Genomic DNA, 27,822 nt, shown 5'->3' with positions numbered 1-27,822 from the left:
AAGGAATTAGGATTGATCCTAATAGAGTTAGTGCAATTCAAAAGTTAGATTTACCAAGGAGTAAGAAGGAGATTCAATCCTTTCTTGGAAAAGTTAACTTTGTTAGAAGATTCATTCCTAACTTTGCTGAAGTGGTCAAGAACATAACAAAGATGTTAAGGAAAGGAGCAGATTTTAAATGGACAGCTGAAGCAAAGAAATCATTTGAAGAGATCAAGAAAGCACTCACTCAAGCACCAGTCCTCATTAGCCCGGATTTTACCAAGGAATTTTTGATCTTCACATTTGCTTCTGAAGACACAATTGCTGGAGTCTTACTGCAAAAAGGAGGTCAAGGTACTGAACAGCCCATTTCTTTCTTTAGCAAGACATTGGCTAATGCTGAATTGAAATATAATATCTTAGAAAAACAAGCATATGCATTGGTGAAAGCAATTAAGGATTTCAGGATTTATGTTTTGCACTCTCACATTGTTGCATACGTGCCAAACGCTGTTATAAAAGACATCCTTACACAAGCTGATCCAGATGGAAAAAGGGGAAAGTGGATAGCAAAGTTGTTGGAGTATGACATTGAGATCAAACCCACCAAGTTGGTAAAGGGTCAAGGCCTAGCCAAATTGTTGACTCAGTCAAATCTGGACTGTATTGATATTAATTTAAGCACAGAAATCTCAGAAATTTCTGAAAATGAAGAAGAGTTGGTCCAAATAAATGAGAAATTCCTGATTTCAGAATGGTATAAGGATATAGCATTTGTCTTGCAGCATAATAGAGCTCCTGATAACCTTTCAAAATCCAAAGCTAGGTTCACCAAGTTGAAATCTCTCAGATATTTTGTATATGACCAAAATCTGTTTTGGAAGGATGCAGGAGGAATATTATTAAATTGTCTCATTGAAGAAGAAGTTGATAAAGTAATTGATGAGTTTCATAAAGGGGATTGTGGAGGTCATCACTATTGGAAAGCCACTGCAAACAAGGTCTTGAGAGCTGGCTATTTTTGGCCAACTATGTTTAGAGATATCTATAGAAAGATAGCCACATGTCATGAATGTCAGCTGTTTGAGGGAAAGAGAAAGCTCATGCCAATGCCTTTGGTTCCCATTTATGTTGAAGCACCTTTCCAGCAGTGGGGATTAGATTTTATAGGGGAAATCCATCCTCCTTCATCAGGACAACATCGCTGGATTCTCACAACCACCGATTAATTTACAAAATGGATAGAGGCAATACCCACAAGGCAAGCAAATGATTCTGTGATTATTTCTTTCTTAGAAAATAACATATTATCAAGGTTTGGTTGTCCAATCAAGATCATTACAGATAATGCTCAGGCTTTCAAGTCCAAAAGAATGATTACTTTTTGTCATCGGTATCATATTTCCCTTGGACATTCCACTGCTTATTATCCGCAGGGAAATGGTTTAGCTGAAAGCTCAAACAAGAGTCTTATGAGAATCATTAAAAAACTGCTGCAAGAAAATAAAAAGGCTTGGCATCTGAAACTGAAATATGCCTTGTGGGCTGACCGGATTTGCACAAAAAGGTCCATTGGAACATCACCATATGAGCTTGTGTATGGGGCAGAGGCTATATTTCCAACATCTCTCGGAGTACCAGTAATGAAGCTGATTCAAGGATTAGAAGAGGAACCAAATGCTATACAGCGAAGGATCAATCAGCTAATAGCTTTGCAGGAGAAAAGAAGTGAGGTGTTTGACAGTCATCAACAAAACCAGAACAGGGTCAAGAGAGAATTTGACAAAAAGATCAAAGAGGTTACATTTCAGATTCATGATAAGGTCCTGAAATGGGAAGCCAGAATTGAAGAGAAAGGTAAACATGGTAAATTTGAAAATTTGTGGAAAGGGCCATATCAGATTTCTGCTTTCCATGGAAATAACACCTACATTCTGCAGGAAGTTGATGGAACACCATATGCTGGAGGACCTGTTAATGGCAGGTTCTTAAAGCATTACAATTAATGAATTTCTGCCAAGTGTCTCACAAACATTGTATATAACCGTTTTATGAATCTTTCTTGTTGAAAATAAATGACAAGCTGAACAGAAAGCTTAAGCCCGAGGTGAAGGCCCACAAAGCTAGAAAGGAATGCTTGTCAACTCTGTGTGTTTTTAAGAAATTGAACAAAGCACTAGACCTACGAGTTCTTAGTGTACTACAGGAGCACACTATCCCAAGTGGAGCCACTGTTATCACTTAGAATTTAAAAAAAAAAAATTGCATATAATCCTTTGTCCTAGTTCAATGTCAAAAGTCTGTGTCAAATTGTTTTCGTTTTATGTTTCTTACTTAGGGTTGGAGCTTTAAAGGTGTTTGATTTAAATTATACTCGAATCCTATTGGTCCTCCTCCACCATCATGGTTTCATAAGTCATGTCTTGTCTTATCCTAGTCACCGATTCTTTTCATGATTTCGCAGCGTAATCTCCTATTGGCCAGTTTCGCAGCGTAATCATTGTTCAGCCATTCCGCAGCGCGTTATCGTTAAGCCATTTCGCAGCGCATTATTAGAATTCAAAACTAACCGCGCTGCGAAATCGTGGATTCGTGCATTTCGCAGCGAATCTTTCCCAAAGTGTCAAGTCTGTTGATGAGTCACCAATTCTGTCCTCTCATGTCAGTTTGTGTACCTCCCGTAGCATGTCTAAACGCTCATTAGTCACTACTCCACCAATAGATTTGTTGAAATGCACAGAAATATCATTCCAATGGATTTTACCGTGCATGGATCTTTATGATGATCGTAAGCGATGCATAAGTGACAAGCTTGTATGATGATGTATTTGAGTTTTCAAGCAAGGCTGTTTTCAAGCGAGCCTGATTACAAGCGAGGCCAAGTTAAAGAGAACTGAACCGCCATTTCAACTGAAGTTGTTGGTCATTGTGTGTGTGAAGATTTCAAAAGCAAAATGGAGAGGAAAGAACATAGATCTGGAAAATGCCAGAGGACCGAACCTGAAGGTTTGGACATAGCATTGAGAGATGAAGGCGTGAAGAAAGCATTCAAAGATGCCGGGTGCTGGAACTTTTGTAAAAAGCTGCAAGGAGGACATGCGCAGGTAACCAAAGAGTTTGCTTTAAACTTCACCGGTTTAAATTCAAAAATAGCTATGTTGGAAGTTCAAGTGTCTCCGGAGGCAATAGCTGCTGTAACAGAGATCCCAAGAGGGCGGCAAGAATGGTTTAAGAATTTTAAGTTTGATATCAATCCATGCAAAGAGTTTTTAAAAGAGGCATATGTGAATGAAGACCTAACAAAAGCAGTGCCCAGAAACTATGTCAAGGAGCTTTATGCCCTTCTTCTCACCTGTATTCAAAAATACCTGACCTGTGAAGGAAGATACAATAAGGTCTACTCTTATCACTTCAAGCTGCTTTTACATTTCACTCGGAAAGCTTCCATAGACATTCCTTTTTACTTATTTCGCAGTTTGAGTAAAATGTGTGATAAGGTGCAGCTGAGGAAAGAGGATTGTGAAACCTCTTTGTTTCACCATGGTTTGGTTAAATTGTTAGTTTTAGATGGCCTCCAGAAGATAGGCAGAGACTGGAATTCGTTCATTTTCATGGCTGGTTTCCAAAGCAAAACTGGCCTTACTCCACAACCAGTCAAAGAACTCATGATAACTGAGCTTCAAAAAGAGGCAAGAGATAAAAAGCAAGCCAAGTCACAGCTAAGAAAACCAGTGAAGCCACTGATCATTAGAGAACAACCCCAGCAATCAACAAAAGAAGAAGCTCCGCATAAGAGGACTATACCTGAAACAAGTAGATCTGAAACAGTGTCAAGGGTAAGGACAAGAAGCCAAATAAGTAAAGAAAAAGGTAAATCCATAGCTGTTGAAGAAAGCCCAGTATCTAAGGCAAGCCTGAATGATTTATTGGAGGCCATTGAGTTTGAGCAAATTGAACCAGTGCATATTGATTTGACACAGTCATCACCAGAAAGTACCAAGAAGTCTAAGGCCTCAAAAAGGCTGAAGTTTGATGAGCCAGGTGAAGAATTCATTTTCAAACCCAGAAGACCTATTACAAGGAAGCAAGTAAAGGAAGCCGAGGAATTGCCCAGAACAGAGGAGGCAGAGAAAATTAAGCAAAAAGACACAAATAGAACAGTCATCATATCTCAAGGAGGTAATATTATAGCTATAAGGAACCAGTTAGAAGCAGCTAAACATGAGATTGCTAAGGTGAAGAATGCCACTAGGGAGTCTGCAGTCAGGTATGCAAATTATCGTAAAGCTGTATGGAAAGGAAGTGAAAACCTAGTAAACCAGTTGGATTCAGTAGCCGATGTTTACACATGGACAGTTCCAGCAATCAAAGAGGCCAAATTCATCAGAAAGATAAATATGCATCTAAGAGCTGAAAATAAAGCTATGAGGAAGAAAGTTGAAGACTTGAAGGCACAACTAGGCCAGTTAGCTGCTAAATGAAGTTGTTGTTCAAAGAAAGGTTTTGTTCCAAATTTTGTCAAATTTTTCTTAGTTTTATTGTTTTGAGGACATGTAGATCCCTGCTATATGTATCAAAGATCAAAAGGAGTTTTGGCAATCAAATGTCTAGGCGGTAAATACCTCAGGGCAAAGACAAGTGGTTTAAACAATTCAGCAGTTTCGTAGCGCGCTACGAAACTGCGGTAGGTGGTGTTTTCAACGCAGACAAACAGTTTGGTAATATGTGCGGGAATTTTCAAAAGGAAACACCTAAAGGATATGTAAGAGACCAAATGAAGCCATCACAACCATTCAGATCAAGACATGTGTACCTTTAAAAGGTGGAATGCTTTAACTCAAGTTTAAAGTTTCTGTTATAAAGCCACTTTATTACCGGTCATAGGGTATTGAATGAGTTGCATACAAGGAATTTTGGCTTGCACACTTGGCCATCGATGAAGCCTCCAACACATCAGGAACATGGTGGTGTTCTATATTTTTGGGTTATTAAAAGGGCTAAAAGACATGCTGCTGTATATTCGAAGTTATGGAGGACTGGAACCGAAAAGCAAGGGATATCATCTAACATCACTGAGCAGTTAAAGCATTCAGCATCCAAGGCCAACATGGAGCATTAAATACTCATCTCAGCCATCATCTCAGCCATCTCAGCCAAACTGAAAGGAGACCAGGTGTCAAAGAACAAGGAGGAATCATTCTACGAAGAAGATAGAGTTAGAGTCATAGTCAAATTAGAACTCTTTAGAACTCCAGTTAGCACTTATTGTATTTAATAGTTTGTTGCAAAGCAGATAGGTGTCATAAAAAGTAGTTATTGAATTCCCCTCATGCTGTAGGAGGAATCTCGAATTAGGTAGAATAAGAATTCTATATATAGCTAAGACAGTGATGTAATGAGGGTTGGATATTTGATAAAACAGAGGACTGTTTTGGCTTATGTAAAAACAGAGTTCAGTAATATAAATGACTGTTTTACTTCTCAGGATTCATAAGGGATTTTCTTGTTCAGAATGTGTGATGGTATATTTTCTTTAGTGTTCTTTTACAGTTGTACAAATGCATAATCACTCAGAATTCATTGATCATGCTCTAACTTCCTGTATGTCTTTGTAAACTGTGGTTTTATATAAGTGGTATTCTGAACATCCAAATTCTAAATGCCCTGACTTCTATGTAAGGCATCATCATTGTTTGCTGTAGTATGTTTGACTCCATAGGCCCAATGGAAACTTATGTAATGTTTGTCCAGCCTTCATTATTTGTCAATGTTATTCACAAGAGTTAGCCATCTTATTAATAGTCAAAATTAATAATCCTTTGAGAGAGCCCTCTCAGGCTAAGGAGGCTAAGCCTTAGTCAAAAGATTGGTGTGAAATAGTTACTTTAAGTCTTCCTGGGTTGCAGCCTTCCAGGGCTTGATTTTGAGATAACAGTTAGGCCGAGTGATCAAGGAGGTCTCATACTATCGCAAGCATCATGTGGGCGAATAGCCTTTTCCTAGCCGTGCTTATCTGCACTATTGTAGGTTTTGAAAGCCATGTGTGTCAACACAGTTATTTTTTGGGATTTTGATGAACAAAATTTGACAGACTCGATATATATATATATATATATATATATATATATATATATATATATATATATATATATATATATATTTGCATGTTTCTATTATTTACCTATGTGTTGATATATCATGATGATGTGATCATTTTTTTCATAAATGACGCTAATGTCTATCTAAAACATAATTTGCCAATGCATCTGTTAATGTATTCAAATTTTGTGGAATGTGTTGATATGTGATATAAACACGTAGATACATGCGCAAAATTTGTGGATTTCTTAGTGAGTAATGATCATTTAATTGTAGCACAACGAGTTGTGAATCTAACTTAACAACCAAATTTCTAATTCGGAGAGCAACTGCTTCTGATAACATTTCAATAATTGCATTGTAGTAGAGTTTAGGCTTCTGTGATCCATATCAAGTTTATAAAGGATTTTTCGGTGAAGATCACATGAGACATCATTTGTCGACGCGTTTCGAACCAACCAGTGTGGTTCATCGTCAGGACAAGTTGAACTGACGATGAACCACACTGGTTGGTTCGAAACGCGTCGACAAATGATGTCTCATGTGATCTTCGCCGAAAAATCCTTTATAAAATTGCATTGTACTTGGCAATATTATTAGTTGTTCGTCCCAGGCAAATACCTAGTAAATTGATCAACTCGCCATCAGGGGTGAAGAGTGTCCAAGTTGCGGAGGATAAGTTCTGTGTGCTATGACAAGCACCATAAGCAAAACAAACATAATGGTTTGATGACATCTGCGAACCGAGTGGAACACAAGGTAAGCAGAGGAAACACGTCTGCAAAGAAAACAATCACACCAAGAAATCAAAAAATGCACATGAATGAATTCACACATTAATGTACAAAAGTAATTACACGAAATTCATGCATAATACTTTTTTAGATAAAGTCTGTTGCAGGGTTGTATTAATGCATTGCCTTCGTAGTCGACCAGCTCATAGGCACTTTTTTACAAGACACGTTTAACGATGTATGGCCCATGCCACATACGTTCGAACTTCCCAGCTCCCAACTTATCGTTGGCTTGGTCATACAGCAAGACCAAGTCACCTTCAGCGAAAACTCGTGGAGAAACAGTTTATCATAATGAGCTTTAACCAGTTTTTTCTATGCTTCGATAACCATTGCAGCGATATGATGGGTCTCATCAAGCCTCTTGAGATAAAGTAATCATTCCTCTTCCGGTGAGGTATCGGGGAGTAGCTCGATAGCTAGCTTTAACGAAGGAATCTCTGACTCGATAGGGAGTGTTGCCTCTAAACCATATACCAACTGGAATGGAGTGAAACCAGTGGTTGTCTTAGCCGAGGTTCAATAAGCCCAAAGAGCCAAGAACAACATGAGATGTCAATCATTTTTATGCTTCCCAATGTGTTATAGACATTTTTGTGCCCTGCAACCCCAAGCATGAAATGTCCATAAACCAAGGGCTCCTAAGTCCCTAAAAGTGTTGTTCTAACCCCTAAAGGAACAAGGTCAACATATTACAGCTTCTCCCAGAAGTTCTCCATGAGAAACTACTTAGAATTGGTCAAAACAGGATCATTACAGTTGCTACACTAGCTAGGTGCGTTGCATCTCACCCAAATACACTGTGAGGGTGCGTTGCATTTCAAAAGTCCCTTCTGTGGGGTGTGATGGGCGAGAAATGACAAATGGAAGTGTCATTCCGTGAGGTGGAGAGGCAATGGAAGCTTCAAGAATCTTCTCCTGTGACACTTGCCTCACTGAATTCGACCAAGGATGAGTAAGAGGCCCTCAATCTCCAAGTGGAAGCAAGAACTGTCAGAGAGAAGACACTAATCAAATCACAAGTTGGCTCATTCCCCTTACAGATATCTATATATGGATCCCTCATCCCAGAGATCCGGAGGCTAGAATTTTGCATATTGTAAGGAATTGCTGTTGGTTTCTAGAGACAAACATCAGATTGTTGGGTGATCTAAGCTTTGTTTGAGGTGAAGAAGGGCTTCTTTGCTGGGAGGTTGATGCTAGGTCAGGACAACTGGTTGTAACTCCTCCTGGATCTTTTCTTGTTTTATCAATAAAAGCTATTTGAGTTTTCCTCCATGCTTTTGTATCATTGATGCTTGTTACATTTGTATCGCCAATTTACATCTGATCCTATATTGTATATGATTATAGATCCATGTCTTTGTATAGTGCTATGCTTCTGTGATCTTACAGGTACTTTGTGAAGCTAGGCGTGCAAGGGAGCAGGTAGCTGGGGACTATCAAAGAAGAGAGGAATCGAATCGAAGGATTAGCGCAAGACAGAGGTTGGTCTTTCTGTTCCTCTCTATCTATAATTCATAAAGGAAATACACAAGTAGTTTTTCTCTGTTTGTTTCTAAGGCAGTTGTCACACCTTAGTGGGATAGAGCAGTTCTAAATAGACACTTTTCCCTGTAACAAAATGGCGACTCCGTTGGGGAGATAATTAGTTTGTTTGTTTATCATTCTTTGTTGTCTATTTCATAAACTTACAAGTAGAATTTGAACTGCATTTGCCATAACAAATGCAAAGTAGACAACTGCTACTTCAATCCATCTACTGGATCTGTTTATGATTTAAACAACTAATTCACAAACTATCTGATTGCCCTTGTGATAGCTCTTAGATCCTCCTTAGATCTACCCTTGATTGTTGCATTACTGATTGCTTTTTACTCGGCCAAAACCCAAGAACTGAACTGCAAACTGTGACCCGGAACCCGGACAGAGTCTCGTTTCTGGCCCAGCGTAGGTACTGTTCAGAGATTCTGAATTTCAGCGCACTTCCCGAGTGGACAACCTGCGCTGCATTTCAGATTCTCTGTGTTACAGGTGCGCTGATCAGAATAGCTCTGTGCGGCCGTGGCTTTTGTGATTCATTCTTTCCAGTTCTATTCCTGAATTTTGCTGCCTGTGATCAGTATATGTCTGTTTGAAACCCCTTTTCCTTACTGTTATTCTGCCTCCTTTGTACAAAAGAACTGTAGATGTTTTTGTGTGTTTGTTGAGTCATTTACAGTTCTCCTTTGCAAAAGTAGCATAGTCATACTGTCGTCCTTTGATTTGAATCTGTCGCAAGTGTCGATTTTGATTGTAGGAAAAAGTTTGATTGCTGTTGACGGTCGATTATCCTTTTACTATTGCTTTTGGTCTGAATTTTTAATTTTCTAGTGTCAAGAACAAGTATTCAGTTCAAAATCGTAAGGCATCGTAATCGTCTCCATTTTTTATTTCGAAAAGAAACTTTTTTATATTTGTCGCTTGAAAAGAAATTCAGATTTGTACATCAATTTTCTTTTTAGCATCCATATACTAAGAAAGTCGAAAACAAGTACATGCATGTGCATTTGCATATAGACAGTCTGATTGGCTTGATTTAGGAAAGTGCATTTAGAGTGTGCTCTTTGCTCTTTGTGAAAAGATTATGTCTTTCTTTTCCCTAGTATCTAGGATTTTCATTACATAAAAGAGATAAAAAGTTTGTTTATCATCTTAGATTGCATTTTAGGAATTACATCTACATCTCATGGTGAACCCGAAAGGCAAACTTCATAAACAAGATCAACTTAAAATAAATTCAATGAATCTAACAACGCTTTGGAACTTAATGCACAACATTTAGAAGTCTAGGCTAGAGACGTATTCTGGCGTCGTAAAGCTTGGTAACTGTTGTTCTCACTGATGGTTGGGTGATTCCTCCACTTTGAGACGATAAGTGCCAGTATGGACTTGTACTCCCACGTACCATCGAGTATATTTTGGGAGACCCCAATAGGCTTAATCCTTTATCCATAGGAAGCCGTGTCTGCCGCCCTATCGATCGCAATGCACTGAACACAGCATTCGGGAAGATTGATTGCCATGTCGTAAAAAGTATTCTACAGTTTTGCGATTGTTTTGGTACTCCCTCTACCTAGACTTCTAGAGTAGTCCCTTTCGTTCCTTTTCAGACTCCTTAACAGAAAAGGTCCATCTGAGCACTTGTCACTTCAGGCTCATTAAAAATCGAAGGAGACTAGAGTCATCTTTTGTTTTTTCTCGACTCTTAAAAACTGAAAAAACAAGTTGTGTCAAAGTGTCTAAAATTTATTTTAAACGGAATATTCATTACCCTTTCCTACGTTGATCTTGGGTTGAGAAAATGGAATCCACCAACCAAGGGATTCCCCTTGGAGGAAATCCTAGTCCCTTCTCCTCTTGGGGAGATGTTGGTGCACCCCATATGGCCACATTGTCGCTTCCAGGACTGACAATTGGTTTACCTGTATGGCTCTTCTCAACCTCTGTCGTTCAAAACACCGCAATTCCTGAAAAATCAAATCAGCAATTAGATGAGTCCAGAGTTACCCACCAACCTTCTACTTCCTCTAATTCTTCCTCTCCTCCTTCCTCTTCGCTTGATTGGGCTGGTAAAGCCAAAAGTCAAGTACCTAAGGAGAAGAAGGAAAAGAAGAAGAAAGAGAAGAAGAAGAAGGAGCCAAAAGCGAATGGGGGCAAACGAGTTTCGTCTAACGAAAATCCACACACTGCACCGACCAGGCCTAAATCGCCATGTGTCATTTGCAGAGGAGACCACTATCATAGAGATTGTCCTTGCATCCCTCAGATCTTAAGGGACTAGTCTCCTCATTTGCACAACCCGGTGTCGTCAACCTCTGATGATCATGTTGAAAACACACCGTCAACTAGTGAAAGTGAAGCCCCAGGACAAAAAGGAAAATATAGATTTCCTTGTAAACTGTGTGAAGGCAATCATGCCATCCACCGTTGTCCCTTCTTAGACGAAGCTAAAAGAGTTTTGGACGATCGTCCGGTTTCACCGTTATGACTTCCTCCTGGATATAAAAAACTCTTGCCGAGTCCGTCACTAGTTGAAAATCTACCTGGCCCGCTCAGGTGGTCGGCCGAAGCATCTATCATTGAAGATAAACCATTTGAACCCATACCAGATGAAAGTAAAAAGGTCGAGGTGGCAGTTGACCCGGTCTTGCCTTCAGAGGTTCCATCTTCAGATGCTACAATCACTGAAGAGAACAAGGATGACACCGTCCAAATTCTTTTCATAAGCACAGACTCCAACGAACAAGGGGGAAATTTACCCGTTCCTTTACCGCAGGAAGGAAGTTCGTCAGAGTCGTACCCGGCCGTCTATTCGGTCCCACCTCCAAGCAACCTAGTTGTCTCCTTCGACTGGAATCAACTAGGCAGACCCCGTTTACCAGCTAGTGTACCATTCTAAATCATTGTTCAAATATATAGAATGGTTATGGCTGGTACCATCATAGATGAAGGGGTTTTTGTGAGTATCCTTTCCTCAACTTCTTGGAAAGCGCTTGGTTCGCCATCACTTTTGCCTGAGATGGGAAATCTGACAGGCTTTGATAAAGGAACCAGTCGACCATTAGGGATCCTTCCCAATGTGCCCATAACATTGAGAGGGAAAACCGTTCACATGAATGTAATGGTAGTTCAAGGACCCTTGGATTACAATATACTCCTTGGACAAGACTATATTTATTGCATGAGAGCCATTGTCTCATCACTCTTTAGAGATGTGTTTTCCGCACAAAGGAAGAGTGGTCAAGCTCGTAGACCAGCTTTCATTTCCCGGATCACGCATAACAAATAGTCATATACCATCCCTGAATGGTCTTTTCACACAAGAAATGTCTCAATCTCCATTCCGTCCACCCGATGAGCATGAGTGATTCGGGGGGACATGACTGAAACCCAGGGGGCATGCATCCTGGTCTGCTTTGGCAGGAAAACTTCGGGTATAGGGTAGGTTTCCGCGAGAGAATATGACCTCCGTACTCCCGTCCGTGATTGGAAGGGGGAGTTGGACTGGAACAAGATTCTTTTGTCAAAGTTATGTGAGGTGGCGAGCACTACCGCTCACCTTTGTTTATCTCGGTAGACATCGCCAGAGAAGTGTTTTGTTTGCGCTGTGAATAGAACAATCTTTGGGTAACCTGTAAGAGGTAGGCCTCTCTCGCTAAAACAAATGTTTTATCGGAAAGAAGTAGGGGTAACCTTGAAACTCTGTTTTATACCTGGGGGCATGCAAACCTTTTGGAGTGCAAGCGAAGAGCGACTATTTTTTTTTTTTTTAATTTTTAGGACCTCTAACCCTTTAAACTCGTAGGATTGGTCGTCTCCTAACTTGCAGAAAGAAAGGATGTGGGGAAAAACTCTAAAAGTTGCCGTTTTATATGAGACATTCTTATCACACAACTGGATTAATCGAGCAGTGTTACCGCAAGGTTCAAGCTCGTTAAAAAATAAACCTGCATTGAGCCGTTTTAGCACATAGTTCAAGCTCGTTAAAAAATAAACATAAGACATGAGAAAATGTTTCTCCCCGCGTTTAAGCTCGTTAAAAAATGAACTATTCCCCGGTAAATAACCATCGTGAATGTAGTACTTCAGCCGTTAAAGCCTTGGTCGTGTTTGCACCGTCACCTCCACTTTTTCATTGGCCGATCATTCACCTCCATTTGATTGTTTACCCATTTTGAGGAACAACTGCGAAGAGTGATTTCACTAGCCATCCTTGTGACACTGCCGTGATTGGAAAATTCAAAACCTTACCTTGAATCAACTGCTACCCGTTTTATCACTCGTTCCTCAAAAGACGAGTCTCCTTTAAGCTCTTTTCAATTGACTCGTAAATATGAAAAGATTGTTGAGCCATTGGCCTCTCCAGCTCGTTAAAGGGATAGGAAGTGCTATCCCTCCTCTAGATTTTAATCTTTTTGGACCTGAGGGATTATTACACAAAAAGATTGAGCGCTTGTTTTGTTCGGCTTGTTAAAAGTATCGAAAATTCATCCCTTCTGTATTGTTTTATACTTTTTCGGACTTAAGGGATTAGATGACGAAAAAGGAATTTTGGAGTTACTTTTACGTTCCTTTTTAGACTCTCTAAAATTGAAAAGGACCGAGTTGTCTTTGTCGTTAAACTCGTTAAAAAAATTAATAGCGACAAACTTGTCTATAGACGAGAACGAGTTTCACTATCGCTAGGCTCGTTAAAACATAGCGATGGGTTTGCCCGAAGGGCAAATTATAGAACAAGAATATGTTATCCTCCTCAAGCTTGACAAAAATAAAGAGGTGCTGGTCAGCAATGACTGGGGAAAAAATTGGGAAGAAAACTTGAAGAAACTTTGTTGGTAGAAAGTCGCTCTTAAACATGACACTTCCACTCCATTTCCGAGTCGGGTTGGGTTGTTTCATTCACCGGTCACATTACCATGGTCATGCCATACCATCCACATTTGGGGTTAATGCTACCGATCCATCACATCAGTGTCTTCAATATGTTCAAGAGAAGTCATTCAGAGGATTCGCCTGTGTCTCACCCACTACCATACATTATACTCCATTCTTTCATGACCACCACCCTGAACCTTATATCATCAGATCGTTTTCACCTCCATTAAAATAATTTGCTCCGTTCCGTGTCATTGATGTGCAATTCATTAAGGCCCTCCTGTGACGGATCACTTCTTGTCGACATCAGCTCATTATCCAAGAAGAAGATCTAGAAACACCCCATTCAGTACTTTGAAGCTTGCATGCCTCAATGGCAAGTTTCTCACTTCCGGCGACAGGTTTACATCAATGGCCTTTGACCGAAATATTTTGCGTGGTGTTCGACGCCAAGTCCTTTATTCACACCACGTGAATTGTACTGCAGTACCTTGAGGGTCATTATCATTATCGGTGATTCCTCTCGTGCTTGTAAACTGTTTACATCATTGACTGGTAATCAAGCGATGTCTTTCCATGTTCGACTTCAGAACATTTCTCACATGGATCGACTTGTACTTTGAGTGAAGATCGGACGAGATTGAAGACCCCGGATCTAGTTTCATCCATCCGGGCTGCGATATATATTCAGGGAAATAAAAACATTAAATGTACATCATTACAGCACAGATAATCATCCTATCAAAAGGATGATGGCTCTACCAGAATCATCAGTCTACACTCAGACGATTGTCTGTCCTATGTACATGAAAATGAATTTATAAAGCTGAGCATGGGAATGCCCGCCTCAGCTAGATCATGAAAATATTATGTAGATAATGTATTGTATTGTATCTTATTACAGGTCTCCTCCCAGCATTGAAAGAACTTCGGATCCTCATAATAAAGCATTTCACCCGACACCAAAAGGTTAACGGCCTCATACTTTAGGGGGCAACTGTTATAGACACTTTTGTGCCCTACAACCCCAAGCATGAAATGTCCATAAACCAAGGGCTCCTAAGTCCCTAAAAGTGTTGTTCTAACCCCTAAAGGAACAAGGTCAACAGAATATAGCTTCTCCCAGAAGTTCTCCATGAGAAACTACTCAGAATTGGTCAAAACATGATCATTACAGCTGCTACACTGGCTAGGTGCGTTGCATCTCACCCAAATACACTGTGAGGGTGCGTTTCATTTCAAAAGTCCCTTCTGTGGGGTGCGATGGGCGAGAAATGACAAATGGCAGTGTCATTCCGCGAGGTGGAGAGACAATGGAAGCTTCCAGAATCTTCTCCTCTGACACCTGCCTCACTAAATTCGACCAAGGATGAGTAAGAGGCCCTCAGTCTCCAAGTGGAAGCAAGAACTGTCAGAGAGAAGACACTAATCAAATCACAAGTTGACTCATTCCCCTTATAGATATCTATATATGGATCCCTCATCCCAGAGATCCGGAGGCTGGAGTTTTGCATATTGTAAGGAATTGCTGTTGGTTTCTAGAGACAAACATCAGATTTTTGGGTGATCTAATCTTTGTTTGAGGTGAAGAGGGGCTTCTTTGCTGGGAGGTTGATGCTGGGTCAGAACAACCGGTTGTAACTCCTCCTGGATCTTTTCTTGTTTTATCAATAAAATCTATTTGAGTTTTCCTCCATGCTTTTGTATCATTGATGCTTGTTACATTTGTATGGTCAATTTACATCTGATCCTAGATTGTTTATGATTATAGATCCATGTCTTTGTATAGTGCTATGCTTCTGTGATCTTACAGGTACTTTGTGAAGCTGGGCGTGCAAGGGAGCAGGTAGCTGGGGACTATCAAAGAAGAGAGGAATCGAATCGAAGGATTAGCGCAAGATAGAGGTTGGTCTTTATGTTCCTCTCTATCTATAATCCATAAAGGAAATACAAAATTAGTTTTTCTCTGTTTGTTTCTAAGGAAGCTGTCACACCTTAGTGGGATAGAGCAGTTCTAAATAGACACTTTTCCCTGTAACACAATGGTATGTTGAAGCATAATAATTAAGACTTTATTAATCGCTTCAACTTGGCGATTGGCCTAAGGGTAGTAAGAATTTGAGCTGTCATGGTGAATACCCAATTGAGCAGTAAGCTCTACCATCATGTATTGACGAAAATGTGATCCGTGATCAGTGACAATGACAGAGACGATCCCTCTAGCCCAATGAGTGGGACTAGCAACCAACATGACAATCTATGAGACACTTTCCTAAATTACAATCGAAATGAGAGGAGGAAGGAGACCTACCTCGTTCTGATCATATAATGCACTCCTTTGTTAAAGAGATTGATCGCTTGCTCCTCAAGTTTAGTCCTTACTGTTCACAGCATTTGAATACCTGCACAAGGGGCCAAAGCCATAACAAAGCATACAAGTGCAACAAGCATAATCAAATGTAATCCACTTAACAGATCAAGGAGCATTAAGATAAACAATGCATTAACACAAGCATTTATGGAAAGTGAACCAATAGTTGTATATATTAAGAAATAAAAGAGGAAGCATACAACCTAGGCCTTGATGTTAGTAAGCCTTCCTTGAGTGAATGTCCAAGTCCAAGCTCAAGCTCTCCATGCACTCCTTCTCTAAGCCAAACTGAATAACATGTAGGCACTATCTCAGCATAAGGGTGCAAATAATCAGAGACCAATCATTTGGGAATGGAGGAGGATGAATATATAGGCAGGGAGAAGGAGTTAGGATCTCACCAAAGATAGGGGAAGGCCCTCATCTCAAGGAGGAAGTTCATAGGGATAAGATCAAATGGAAATATTGGGAGAATTCGACCACATCCACAATGAACAACCTCCAACGCATCGTTCTGGAAGCCTCTAGATCACGAAGCTTCTTGTCCTCTTTGGGAAAACTTGCCTTTTAGGGATCAACGTGAATATCCAAGTAAAAACCACGCTGGTAGCATGAGGTTAGTATGGTGTAACCCGCCATCAACACGATTTGGCAGTGTCATAGTTGCGCTGGTCCTGAAATTAGGGTTTTGAGCTTACTTCTTCAGGGAAGGCTCAAGGCATGTTTTCATCAGTTCTCCAAGGAAGATCTAGACTGCATATCAGGATGGGTACACTCCATAATTGCCAAGTTTTGAGCATTTTGGGGTATGAAACAGGGAAGTGCAAGAGGCGTGACAAAATATTGTGTAACAGTCACACACTAGAAATTCCTAAGAATCTATTGCACAAATATTTCTATATGGCCTCGAAGTTATTGATACCATTATGGTCATAACTTCAAGGGTCATTACATTCATGGCGACTCTAGAATCCAACATAAAATTATGTAAAATCTAGTTTGTAACTATGAATGAAATGAAAAATGGATAGTTCAATGGATTCTTAGCCCCATTTCCAATTATTTTTTGTAAGATGATTGGGGAATCTTACCATTCTTCAATGTTAAGGATCGAAGCTTCTTTAATTTCAAAACCAAGTACCTCTATAATCTATTTCTTGATCAATGGATGTTTGATTGATTCCTTTTTTAGCACCAATACCTTCAAATTACTCATCCAAGTTGTGATATCAAGATCGTCCTGAGGTGGGACCAGGGTTTCCTTGGTACTTTTCTTTTGAGGGACCTCAGGTTGATTTTCACCTTCTAGAGGAGTTGAATACTCTGATTGATTTGAGTTCTTTGTCATCCTTTGACTGTAAGCCATTCTTTTATACCTGTTTGCATACATCTAACATATTTCTTCTAGTGTAGGCATCTCAAAGAATAATTTTGTAGATATGTTTATTCCCATTATGCTTACTTGAAATGGTTGACTTTATTCATAAAAATAATCTCCATTCAATATTATGTTGCAAACATCTAGAAGATGAGTGTTGTTGTCTCTCATACTTTCCTAATATATGGCACAAGTTTATTTAGCATGAAAAGCTTTACAATCCTTGCAATAATATAAATGGGGGTGTTCCACCATGTTTTTTGGTTCCATAACTTGGATGTCTTAGATTTGTTGGTGTCCTTTGTATCCATTTCTTGGTGGAAATTTGAATTGTTGTTGACCCCTTTCAAGGGAATCCAAACCCTTTCTAATTTCTTCCAATACTCATACTAGAGTTGTATATCCCTTTACATATAGGAGGACCTTAGGCTTCATACCCACACTCTCCAGCCTCCACCTAGGCCAAATATTGTTCAATGGATCACCTCCTTCTTTGTGATGCTCCCATAAGCTAGAAGCATTAAGAGACGAGATGATGATAACATTACTTCTAGATCTAGATCAATGCCGACGAGAGGGGCCATTCTCCCTCCCTAGAGACCTCAAAGACATTTCCAAACAAGATCCCTTATGAGCAAGCAGATCAGATCGCCTAGATGTCAAAAAAAAGTTATAAAAGACGAGCATTAGCACAAGAGACAATCTAGACCTTCCCCTATTTCTTCTTCATGGCATCATCCTATCGTGAGGTTTCTTCATTCAACCTTGGATATTAGGAGAAGTATATCTAGTGGATCATGACCTAATCCCTAGATTATTTCCCCATGCACATGTCCCTCTTATTGCAGTAGTCTGCACTTGGATATGAGCATCTTTTCATGTTTCCTCATGTTTTCACATATAGAATTCATGCTTCTACTTTATTTCTTGTTCTGTATATAGGAGACTTCTTAGTAATCCTACTTTGTATTGACATCATTCTACTCAGTAGTCCTGTTGACCTACTTTTGTGGTCATTTGTTGGACATTAATATAATTATCTTATATTATCTAATTCTTTGAATTTTTCAATTAAGAAATATAAGGGATCTAGACCAGAAGGAGGAGGTGCCAAAGTTTGTACCTTATTCTTATGCTCAATCTTTGTTCTTGAGGGCATCAAAATATCTAGTTCGCCTATCAAGACCCAAAACTCATCCATACTTTTTGTTTTTTCTTGGCTTCATTCAATCTATTTTGCCTTTCTTCATTTAGGAAGAAACTAAATTTTCCTTGAAAAGCATTCATGTAGTACATCAATATAGTCTCTCTATTTGGTTGATGTGTCTATAGGATTTCCTGCACAAGCTTGTCAAACCTTGCATTAAAATCAATGGATTCATTTTCTTTTATTTCCATGTTAGTTAAAGCATTAAATAAGAAACATACATTTTTTTTCTCAAGCCATCTATAAAAATAAGTATCATGATATGATTCAAAAGAATCAATGTTATTATCAGACAAAATGAGAAGCTATTTTTAACATCTTTTTTAATGATTAGAGAGAAACATTTAAGTAAAACATCCAAATGAAAGACAACAAGAGAAGTCATATGTTCTAAAAATGCATCATAATTTTCTCTTGCTCCAACAACATTATCCCCACTAAAGGTGGGAATTTCTTATAATGAAGCTAGCATGTCATGAGGTTGACCTATAATGTTAGTGAAATTAAAAGGTTTAAAGGAATTAGTCAACCCTGGGGCATCCATTATGTCTTGAGCACGTAAATAATGTTCAAAACTTTTTCTTAAATCACATGAGGCTTGAAGGCCTTGATTATTTTCTTTCACTACCTTTCTTATTTGATAAACAAGTTCAAGCTTATGGACTTGAAAAAGAACACCTTGAGGGTTTGTTCTTGTAGATTATTTCTTCATATTTTGTTAATGCAGAGTCACCATATGAGACATATCAAGTTAGCTTGCATAAACACTCATCAAGACACAATATGAAGTGGAAAAAATTAACCGCAAATGTTGTTTAAGAGACCAGGATGAAGAGCTTCTCCCTAGAAATGGTGCCAAAAAAAATGCACCTCCTATATTAGAAGCTTTCACAAGTTCTATTCAAGGTGCTAAATTGTAAGTGTGCAAGAGATACACCCATTATTACCTCAACACAATCTCAGTCTCCTCTCACATTAGTCCAACTCCTAGAATGCCATGGTGGGTATCCCAATCTATACAAAATTCACCAATTATTTGAGAAAAACAATGCCTCTAAACAATCAAAATTATGAAGGTTAGGAGCAATACAAAATATATTCTAGGTTTGACATATAATATTCTATTGTAGAAAATACAAACAAGCAAACAAAACTCAATGAAAATACTTGATAAAAGGTTATCTTAGAAGCTTGAGAGTGAGGAAAAGGCACAAAATTCAAAGCCCTGGCCTCCCTGGCCTCGTTAGACTATGGCATTGTGGATATTACAAAGTGCACTTCTATGGCCTCTGCTTTTTTATTTGGCATGGGATTCTAAATCAAGTGTGCAACGGAGTTCTTCCAAAATGGTTGGATTTTCCATTCCTGGATAGTTTAACATTGTGCCGAGTAAGTGTGCAATAGAGTTCTTCCAAAAGGGTTGGGTCATCCATTCTTGATAGTTTAACATCGTGCCCCATTCTCTCGAAGATTCAGATTTTAAAGGCAGGTTCTATTGTTTATCCAGCGCAGCTTCATAGTTTTAGTTCCGTTTCTAAGGTGTTTTTCCACCTAATTTTAAAAGTTCAGACCATGCCATGCTTCCTCTTTTCTTTAGCTGTCAAGCCCTAGGCTTTGTGCTTTCCTTTGATTGCTTGAGCCTTGTCGTGAGTATAAGAGGGAAAACCTCTTTATATCTATTTGGCATGTACGAGAAAGGAAAATGTGTAGGGCCAAACACTTTCATCCTCAAAGGGTAGCAAAGATCTCCTCCAAAAAGGAAGATATGAGGAGCAACCTACGAAGCGAGTGGTAGACAGAATGGGCATCTTGCTCAAAACTGGGGGCAGAGTGGGAAACCAAAATAAAGAACAGGAAAATCCCCAATGTATCCCTCACAGACCCATTCCCCTGAAACTTAAAACAGAGAATTGGGACGTATTTTTACTAGGCTGCATTGGACTCTCATTCACATTCATGATGACCAAGCTACCCAGTCTATACTTGGCTGAAAATGTGTTATGAGGCACAACACAAGCACACTGAATGGACCATCAATCCTGCAAATGAAATGTTGGAGAATGGAGCTTTAATGAAGGACTAGAAGGAAGAAGTGGAATTAAGGTTGTACAACTTGAGGAATTCCATCAAGCGTGTATCCCACTAGATGAGAAAGACAAAGAGCCATCCTACAAATTTTGGGAATCTGGCTGCAAAGAAATCAAAGAGGGATGGAAAAGGTAAGGAGAATAAAAAAATAGAGACAAAACAGAGTACATACATTGCAAACACAACACTGATAGAGAGAGAAGAATGAAGCAAAAAGAGCCGAGGCATTCCTGGGAAGGTTTTACAGCCGTTTAATAAGGTTTTCTTATGTTATCAAAATACATAATATTTATCATTGGTTGCAAAATGGGGCCATCCAAGGTATTAAAATCTTAAAGGCTATCAATCTTTGGTTGCAAGATGGGGCCATCCAAGGTATTAAAATCTTAAAGGCTATCAATCTGATCTCTAGAAAGCAAATCAGTCCAACCATTAGGAGGCCAAATTTTGTTACAGGGCAGAAATATATATTGGAGAAATTCATATCATGTCATTGTAAAGATGGCTAGAATATCATGCATAAAAGTTTTAAAAGCCACTTCCAAACCACAACAGGGGGATTGGCTCTGGCCACCCCAGTTTTGTAATAAATTTTTTAGATCAGTAATAAGAACATCTTTTAATTACCAAAATAAAACAAGTTTGTATCACTATTGATATCAAAGAACATTGCAGAGCAAAGCAACTTTGCAGAGAAAAATGTAGATCTAAATAAGAGAGAAATCATGTTTAAAATGTTAGAAGATGGTGATGTGAAAGGAAAAGGAATGCATACCAGGCTTCACAGAACCCTCATGTCTGGCCTTGGTTCAAAGGCCATAACACTGCCTTCCCATACCTTGTGACCAGTTTCCTCATCTAAATGACAGCTGGGAAGACTGCTCCATGTCTTTTCACCAACATTGTAAACAACCACCTCTATCACTTGAATATCTCCATTACTTACAAAGCAGGCACAATCCCCAACTCCTACGCAACACATAAATGGGTATTCAGCATCAAATATAGTCCTGTTAACACCCTCACATAAGGGTGGAGGCATTCTGGTAATTTCCTTCCACCCTGATGATGAGGAAGATGAGGACTCCACCTTCACCTTCTCAAACTCCCATATGATCAACTCCTGTAGGAGCTGCTCCCTTGCTTTGAATATGCCCCTTGACAACAGAAGTCGCGATCCACAGGCTACCAGATAGGGGTAAGTTTTCTCTCCATTAGCCATCTTTGGCAAAGGTGTAGAGAAAGAAGTCCCCTCTCTGATGTTGAAAGCCAGAACGTTGTAGCCATCATAATCAACAGTACTCATCAAGCAGTACATGAAACCGCCACAGAAAACCATTTCGGTCCCCCGACCCATCATTATGGCATTCTCCTTTGGCACTTGCATTGCAATTCTCCATGCCTTGTCCTTGGAATCATATATTTCTATTAAATGCGCATTCAGAAGACTTGATATGCCCACCACTACTACCTTGTATGTGTCAGAGCTTTCGCCCTCCTCTGCCATGATCCCTGCGACATCAATTGTTGTGCATTTAATAGAGGGGAGTTCTAGCAAAGTTCTTGTAAGAGGATTGCATACAAATAAAACTGGTGCAGTTATTAGCAAGAACAAGCCTGCGGCTGATCCCAAGATTCGGTTTTCTCCATTATTATTTGCATTTTCAATGAAGATGGAGGAGGTCGTCTTCCAGGTTCGTGTGAAGAAGCAGTATGCCAAACCATCGGAGTTGACAGGGTGCACAACGAGCCATGGGTTCATGTTAGCAGGCTTCTTTCTCCATACCTTTGTTATGAAATTGTGTGATGACAGGAGATTATTCCACTGCTTCGAGACGCTACGAAATCTGCACACACATTCCACTGGCAGCCACGACAGTATTTCTTCTTTTAAATGATCATACAGATCATCATAGGTTCTTGAGCGTTTTTTCGACTGCGCCATTTTCAAACAAGGCTCGACACTCGTAGAGCCGGCAAAATTGGAATCTAAGGCGTTGAAGCGAGTTGTACAGAAAAAACTTAGCAAGGGTTTTAATAAAAGGAGGAAAAGGATAATAAGAGTGTATATTTGTCGAAGCTAGCAAGGGTTTTAATAAAAGGAGGAAAAGGATAATAAGAGTGTATATTTGTCGAAGCTAGGGCTTTAGCAAACCAATCACACTTAGATTTATCTTTGTACTAATAACAGATACATCTTAAATTTCTGATGTTATAGAATGACCTATAATCATGATAGAAATAAAATGCAGTATAAGTATAAATATATTTTTTTCATATGGAATATAATAGGGAAAAAAATATTAAAATATAAACTTCTGGAGTGTAAAATATTAAGTTTTAGATGGATTTAAATTAATTTATTTTATTAGTAAATTTGTTTTAACATTAAATGATTCAACTTGAACGGTTTGTTTTTTGAAAATATATATATATATTTTTTAACAGTAAAAATTTGCTAGTTTATTTTTCTAATGATTTGGGATTTTTCGCATCAAAGTGGTTTGGAATGCAGAAATTTGAAGATTTACGCCTCTAATGATTTAGGCCTTCCCATGGTTGTCAAGCTAAGATGGATTGTAACCAATGGTTTTTTATTTTTCATTTTTTTCTAATTATTATTAAACATATTATAAATTATAAACTAAAATAAATGTTGTTGTTGTCTCTTTTTCACATGTTAGCTTAAATTGTATCATTCTATATCCATTTTTCACTTCTTATCAATCAAACCCCTATAAGAGGAATTGACTACCTTGAGTTGCAAGTTTTTTTCACCATTTAATATGAATATTACCTTCTAAGTACAGTTTATAAAGATATGGATATGCTAAATATCTCTCTTTATTTAAAAGTGTTTCTATTTATTATGAATATGGTATTCCTTTCTTTTTATCATTTTATATAGAAGTTTTCTTATTATGTAAAATTCTTACAAACATCTTTGTGGTATAGATATAAGCCTTTTGGATTAATCACAATGTTAGGATTTGGTCCACGTTTTGAGCCAACTAATGTGAGCAACTAATGTGGTTTATCCTCACGACAAGGTGAAAAATCCACCCAGAGTTGGCGGTTAAAAATTAGTTGTTGGTAAATTAGTTAATAGGTAGAGAAAATACTTAGTTAGCAACTAATGTGATTCATCCTCAGGACAAGGTGAGAAATCCATCAATTAGAAGGAATAAATAGTACCTATTAACTAATTTACCAACAACTAATTTTTAACGGCCAACTTTGGGCAATGATGCATCCTTACTATTTATTCCTTCTGATCGATGGATTTCGCAATTTCTCACCTTGTCCTGAGGATGAACCACATTAGTTGGTTCGAAACGTCGACCAAATCCTAACAATGTGATTAATCCAAAAGACTTATATCTACATTATGGATAAAAAAGTCTTAGATCTAACATCTTTGTGGTATTTAGGAAAAGAGGGATATTTCGATTTGTATGTATATGTGCCCAACATATAGTATTATTAATATTAATTGTTATAAATATTATAGATTTTTTTTCAAATCCCATATATATTAGATTATAAAAGCTACTCTTGATGCAATAAAATAAATGTTTATGAAAAAAGAAGTTGATGGGTTTAGTCAATCATTATTAATGTATAGTATTTGGTAGATAGAGCTAAGAAGGCACATTACATTACACATCTCCTTACATCATAAGAGATGAAAATTGTAGCTTAACATTGGACTTTAGCTTGCAAAGAGGGAACTCATCATCCCAGTGGCTTAAGGGGATTTGGAGGTGTACCATGTGTTACCAATTCCCTTTTAGACAAAGTTTTAGGGGTTGCTTCAAAAGAGCACACCATATTCATGTGGATTTGAGGTCAAGGTACTACTCTATTTTAAGACATTTTCATTGTGACTTGCTACTTTCTCTACCTTTATTGAACTTCGTAGTCCAAGTTATTTCCTATGGGATCTATTCCTTGACTTGTACCCATACATTTCTCACTCCATTTTGGGTGATGCTATCCTTATGGAGCATTTTAGTGCTTGCACCAGGTACTTATTAATTCATGATAGCTCTGAGGATGCCCTTTTCTTAAGGAGACCAACAAGAGAATGGTGGGTTTTCAAAAGGTTTGAGATGATGGTTTTGGGCCATGTTGCCGCAAAATCTATCAACTGAGTGTGAAAACCTTGTTAAGCATTCTAGATTAAGGGCAACGATGGGATCAACCTCCATTGTCACATTAGAAACTATTCCCCTATTTTTCTTTGGATGAATATTATCCCCACAAGGAAGGCTTCTGTTAATTTTAGATAACAATGGTTTGTTCTATGCTTAAGACAATTTTCTTCAATTTTCCTTTAGCATCCCAATGACAAATTCCAATTATATCCAGTAGCAATCACATTAACATATAAACATTGATAGTAAATGCATATAGAACATAAAATCATATACATAAGACAAGCCAAGACAAGAGGACACAAGATATGGTGGATGTCAAGGACAAACCCCAACGTGGGGAAACCCTTTGATCAAATCTTCTTATTATTCTTCAATAGTTCAACAGAGAGAGAGAGAGTACAAATATAAGCCCAAAACAGATCTGCCAAATCAGTAGTCAAATCAGCACTAACTAGAAAGTCAACAGTGGTCAAAGCTACCCAAAAATGTCCTCCAATCAGTAGTTCAATTTGACCTTCAAATCAGCTCAAATTCTTTGGTCAAACCCAGTCAAAGGAGAGAGAAAGTCTGTTGTAATTTTTGAAGTCAAACCTAAAGTAAACATTGGTCAAACCACTCCAAATGCCTCGATTTTTGTGCCAATAAATGTGGCCTAGAAAAATCAAAATTCTGGCCCAAAAACCGAGGTCAACGCTAGTCAAAATCCCCTGGTCAACGCTTTGAAATAATGGTCTAATCTGCCTAGAAAGACTCGGTCTCCTACCACATGTGCGAAGTAGAGAGAAAGATGCCTAGCCACACATGCAAAGAAGAAGAGAGAAGCCTCCAATGTTGTACGACCCAATCAAGAGAGAGAAGTTGTGATGAGATGATCTCCAAATGAGGGAAAAGTCTCTCCTATTTATACACTTCGTTGAGGATGCAAAGACACATCTGTTGGGCTTCATGAGCCTACATTTGACTGGAGCCGACCTTGACAATTTGATCATAGGAGAAATAAATTCATAGTTCCATTTCTGCTTGTTATAATGAGATGATCTTTATATCAAAATTGTACCTCTCAGAAAGAGGAACCTAATGCAATAATCATCTCCATCATATGAGTTTTCCTAAGGTTGAATTTGGCCCTAGTTTCCAATTTTAATAGCTTCCCAACAAATCTTAGAGATTAGATAACACAAGAACTCCAAAGATAAATAACCCATAAGGGTTTTGCTAAATAAAACACCCAAATATGATATTCAATATAGAAGGCATAGGTGAGAGGAGAGATAATTCAAGGGAAGAATTTCAAAAGACCTATGGCTAAATCTAAAGGTATTGAATGGTATTGGAGAGGATCAGATAGATCCCAAACACATGTTACCTTCAAATTACCAGTTGATGTTATAAATTAGGGTTTTCTAGAAGCACAATTTACAACAAGCAAAATTTATGAGAACGATAAAAAAATAGCCTATAAATGATAATAAGCAAACAAGAGCTATTAAAAGAGTAAATAAGTAAATAGGTTGTAATAATCATTATTTTGAAATTCCATATCCATTGTTTAATTCCAAATTTATTGAAATATGTTTAAGGTTGAAAAATGCATAAAATAACCATGAAACAATAGACATCAATCCTAAAAAAGTAGCTTAAAAATGCACAAAAGATGATAATTTTGCTTTTTCAACTGATCATATTCAAAGCCTAACCCTAGGACTATGAGTTCCAAGGTATTTAATGTTATTAAATGTAGATTTTGTCGTAATCTAACCCAAAATTTCCTTAGAAAGCATAAAAAATATTTTTTAAGATTTTAGATTTTATTAGGATTGATATGTTAATGGCTTCATGCATTTTCTCAATCATGGGATAATGCAGTCAAAGGGTGAGGTCTATGGAAGAAATATTGATTAGAATGAGTTATGAGAGAAAAAATGCTACAAAGAGGTTTCTCTTCATCAAAACTCTAGCGACTTTTAGTCAACTGAAGATAAAAGAAGTCAAGGAAGCTATATACCAAGATTCCTTGATTGAAACTAGATGCTAATTTTGTAATAGGAGATGTTAAAGGCATAAAAGATTTAACAAATATGGTGAAAATTTCAACGAAACCCTAATTCTACGAAAGTTACAAAAAGGAAGAAGGTACTCACAATAAAATTTTACAATATCAAGATAGAATGACATCATCATCCAGGAGAAAATTTGAAAATTCACTCCAATCACAATATCTTCCCCAAGACAATTTGCCACATCAATGTTCCATTGCATGCAAGAGAAAAACAATCTACTAATGTGCACTCTCTAAGAGATAAATGAGTTCGTTATAATGATTCTCTCCAAATAAACTTCCTTCTATTTATGGGAGGGAAATCAAGTCATTTTAGGAGTAAAATTGACTAGAGTCCCTAAAAACAATAAAATATGTGATTACACATTAAGTAGGTCACAAACTGACCTAAAAAATGGTCATCTCAATGATAAAACATGGCAATAAGCCTCTTCTTAACCCACACATGTGATTAAAAAGGTATCCAAGGGTTACCTCATCCTATAAAAGTGAATATCACCATCAAAATGTGTGATAAGTGGGTCAAAAAGAGTGGTCCTCACTCAAAAATGCCATCTCCTCATCAACAAGATGTCCAATCATTAAATAAAAACCTCATGTTCAACATTTCATCATCAAACAAGCCTACCTCATTACTTAAGTCCACATGAAGGGGACCTCAAAAGACTATGGCATGATGTCATTATCTAGGAAAATGTATTATCCCATCCAAAGGGGTCTCAAGTCATCATCATCATCAAATCATCTCAGCAACAAGGAAATGGCCATCAAGAAGAGAAAATGCTATTTGGGGGTGTCATGTTATCTTTGGGGTACATCATCTCTTTAAGTAACATCCTAGTCTAAATGTATAACATTTTAGGCTTTGGAGGGAGAGGAGAAATTCATCATTAGTGTTGAATATATCCGCAGGTCAATGCTCCTAAAAAGGTGGTGAACGTCTTGGCTTTGGTGCCCAAAATGATCATTAAGTGGGGCTAGATGTCCTTTATGAAGTTTTGGAGAAATCTCTTCCAATCCCTCAAGGGATGGTAGGTGCACCTAGGGTAAGCATTTTAAACATACCCTCAAAATCAAGTGAGATCATCGTCATAGGCTAAGCTACCTTGTTTGAGGTCATGTTTGAATTCGAGAACCTTGAAATTAAAAAAAATGACAATAAGAATCTATATGTAAAAATTCGACTTGAAGTTCGACAAGTTATCTATCTATCTATCTATCTATCTATATATCTATCTATATATATATATAGATATATATATATATA

General features: G+C 38.1%; 1 protein-coding gene across 1 annotated transcript in view; it reads right to left on the bottom strand.

Moving 5' to 3' along the window:
* Positions 1 to 22,388, bottom strand: part of LOC149267091 (F-box only protein 6-like) — an 87,314-nt gene extending 64,926 nt beyond the window's left edge. Inside the window, exon 1 of the mRNA XM_089398064.1 lies at positions 21,112 to 22,388. Within this exon, the coding sequence (XP_089254190.1) occupies positions 21,118 to 22,281 (1,164 nt within the window). The 5' untranslated portion in view covers positions 22,282 to 22,388 and the 3' untranslated portion in view covers positions 21,112 to 21,117. The remainder of the gene's footprint in view (positions 1 to 21,111) is intronic.
* Between the last annotated feature and the right edge of the window lie 5,434 nt (positions 22,389 to 27,822).

This window comes from Pinus tabuliformis, chromosome 6, assembly GCF_031772625.1.
Source record: "Pinus tabuliformis cultivar Carrire ecotype Pingquan chromosome 6, CPIR1, whole genome shotgun sequence".
In the NCBI taxonomy this organism is placed as follows: Eukaryota; Viridiplantae; Streptophyta; class Pinopsida; order Pinales; family Pinaceae; genus Pinus; species Pinus tabuliformis.
Note: the sequence above shows the minus strand (reverse complement) of the source record. Positions and strands in the feature narration are given on the sequence as shown.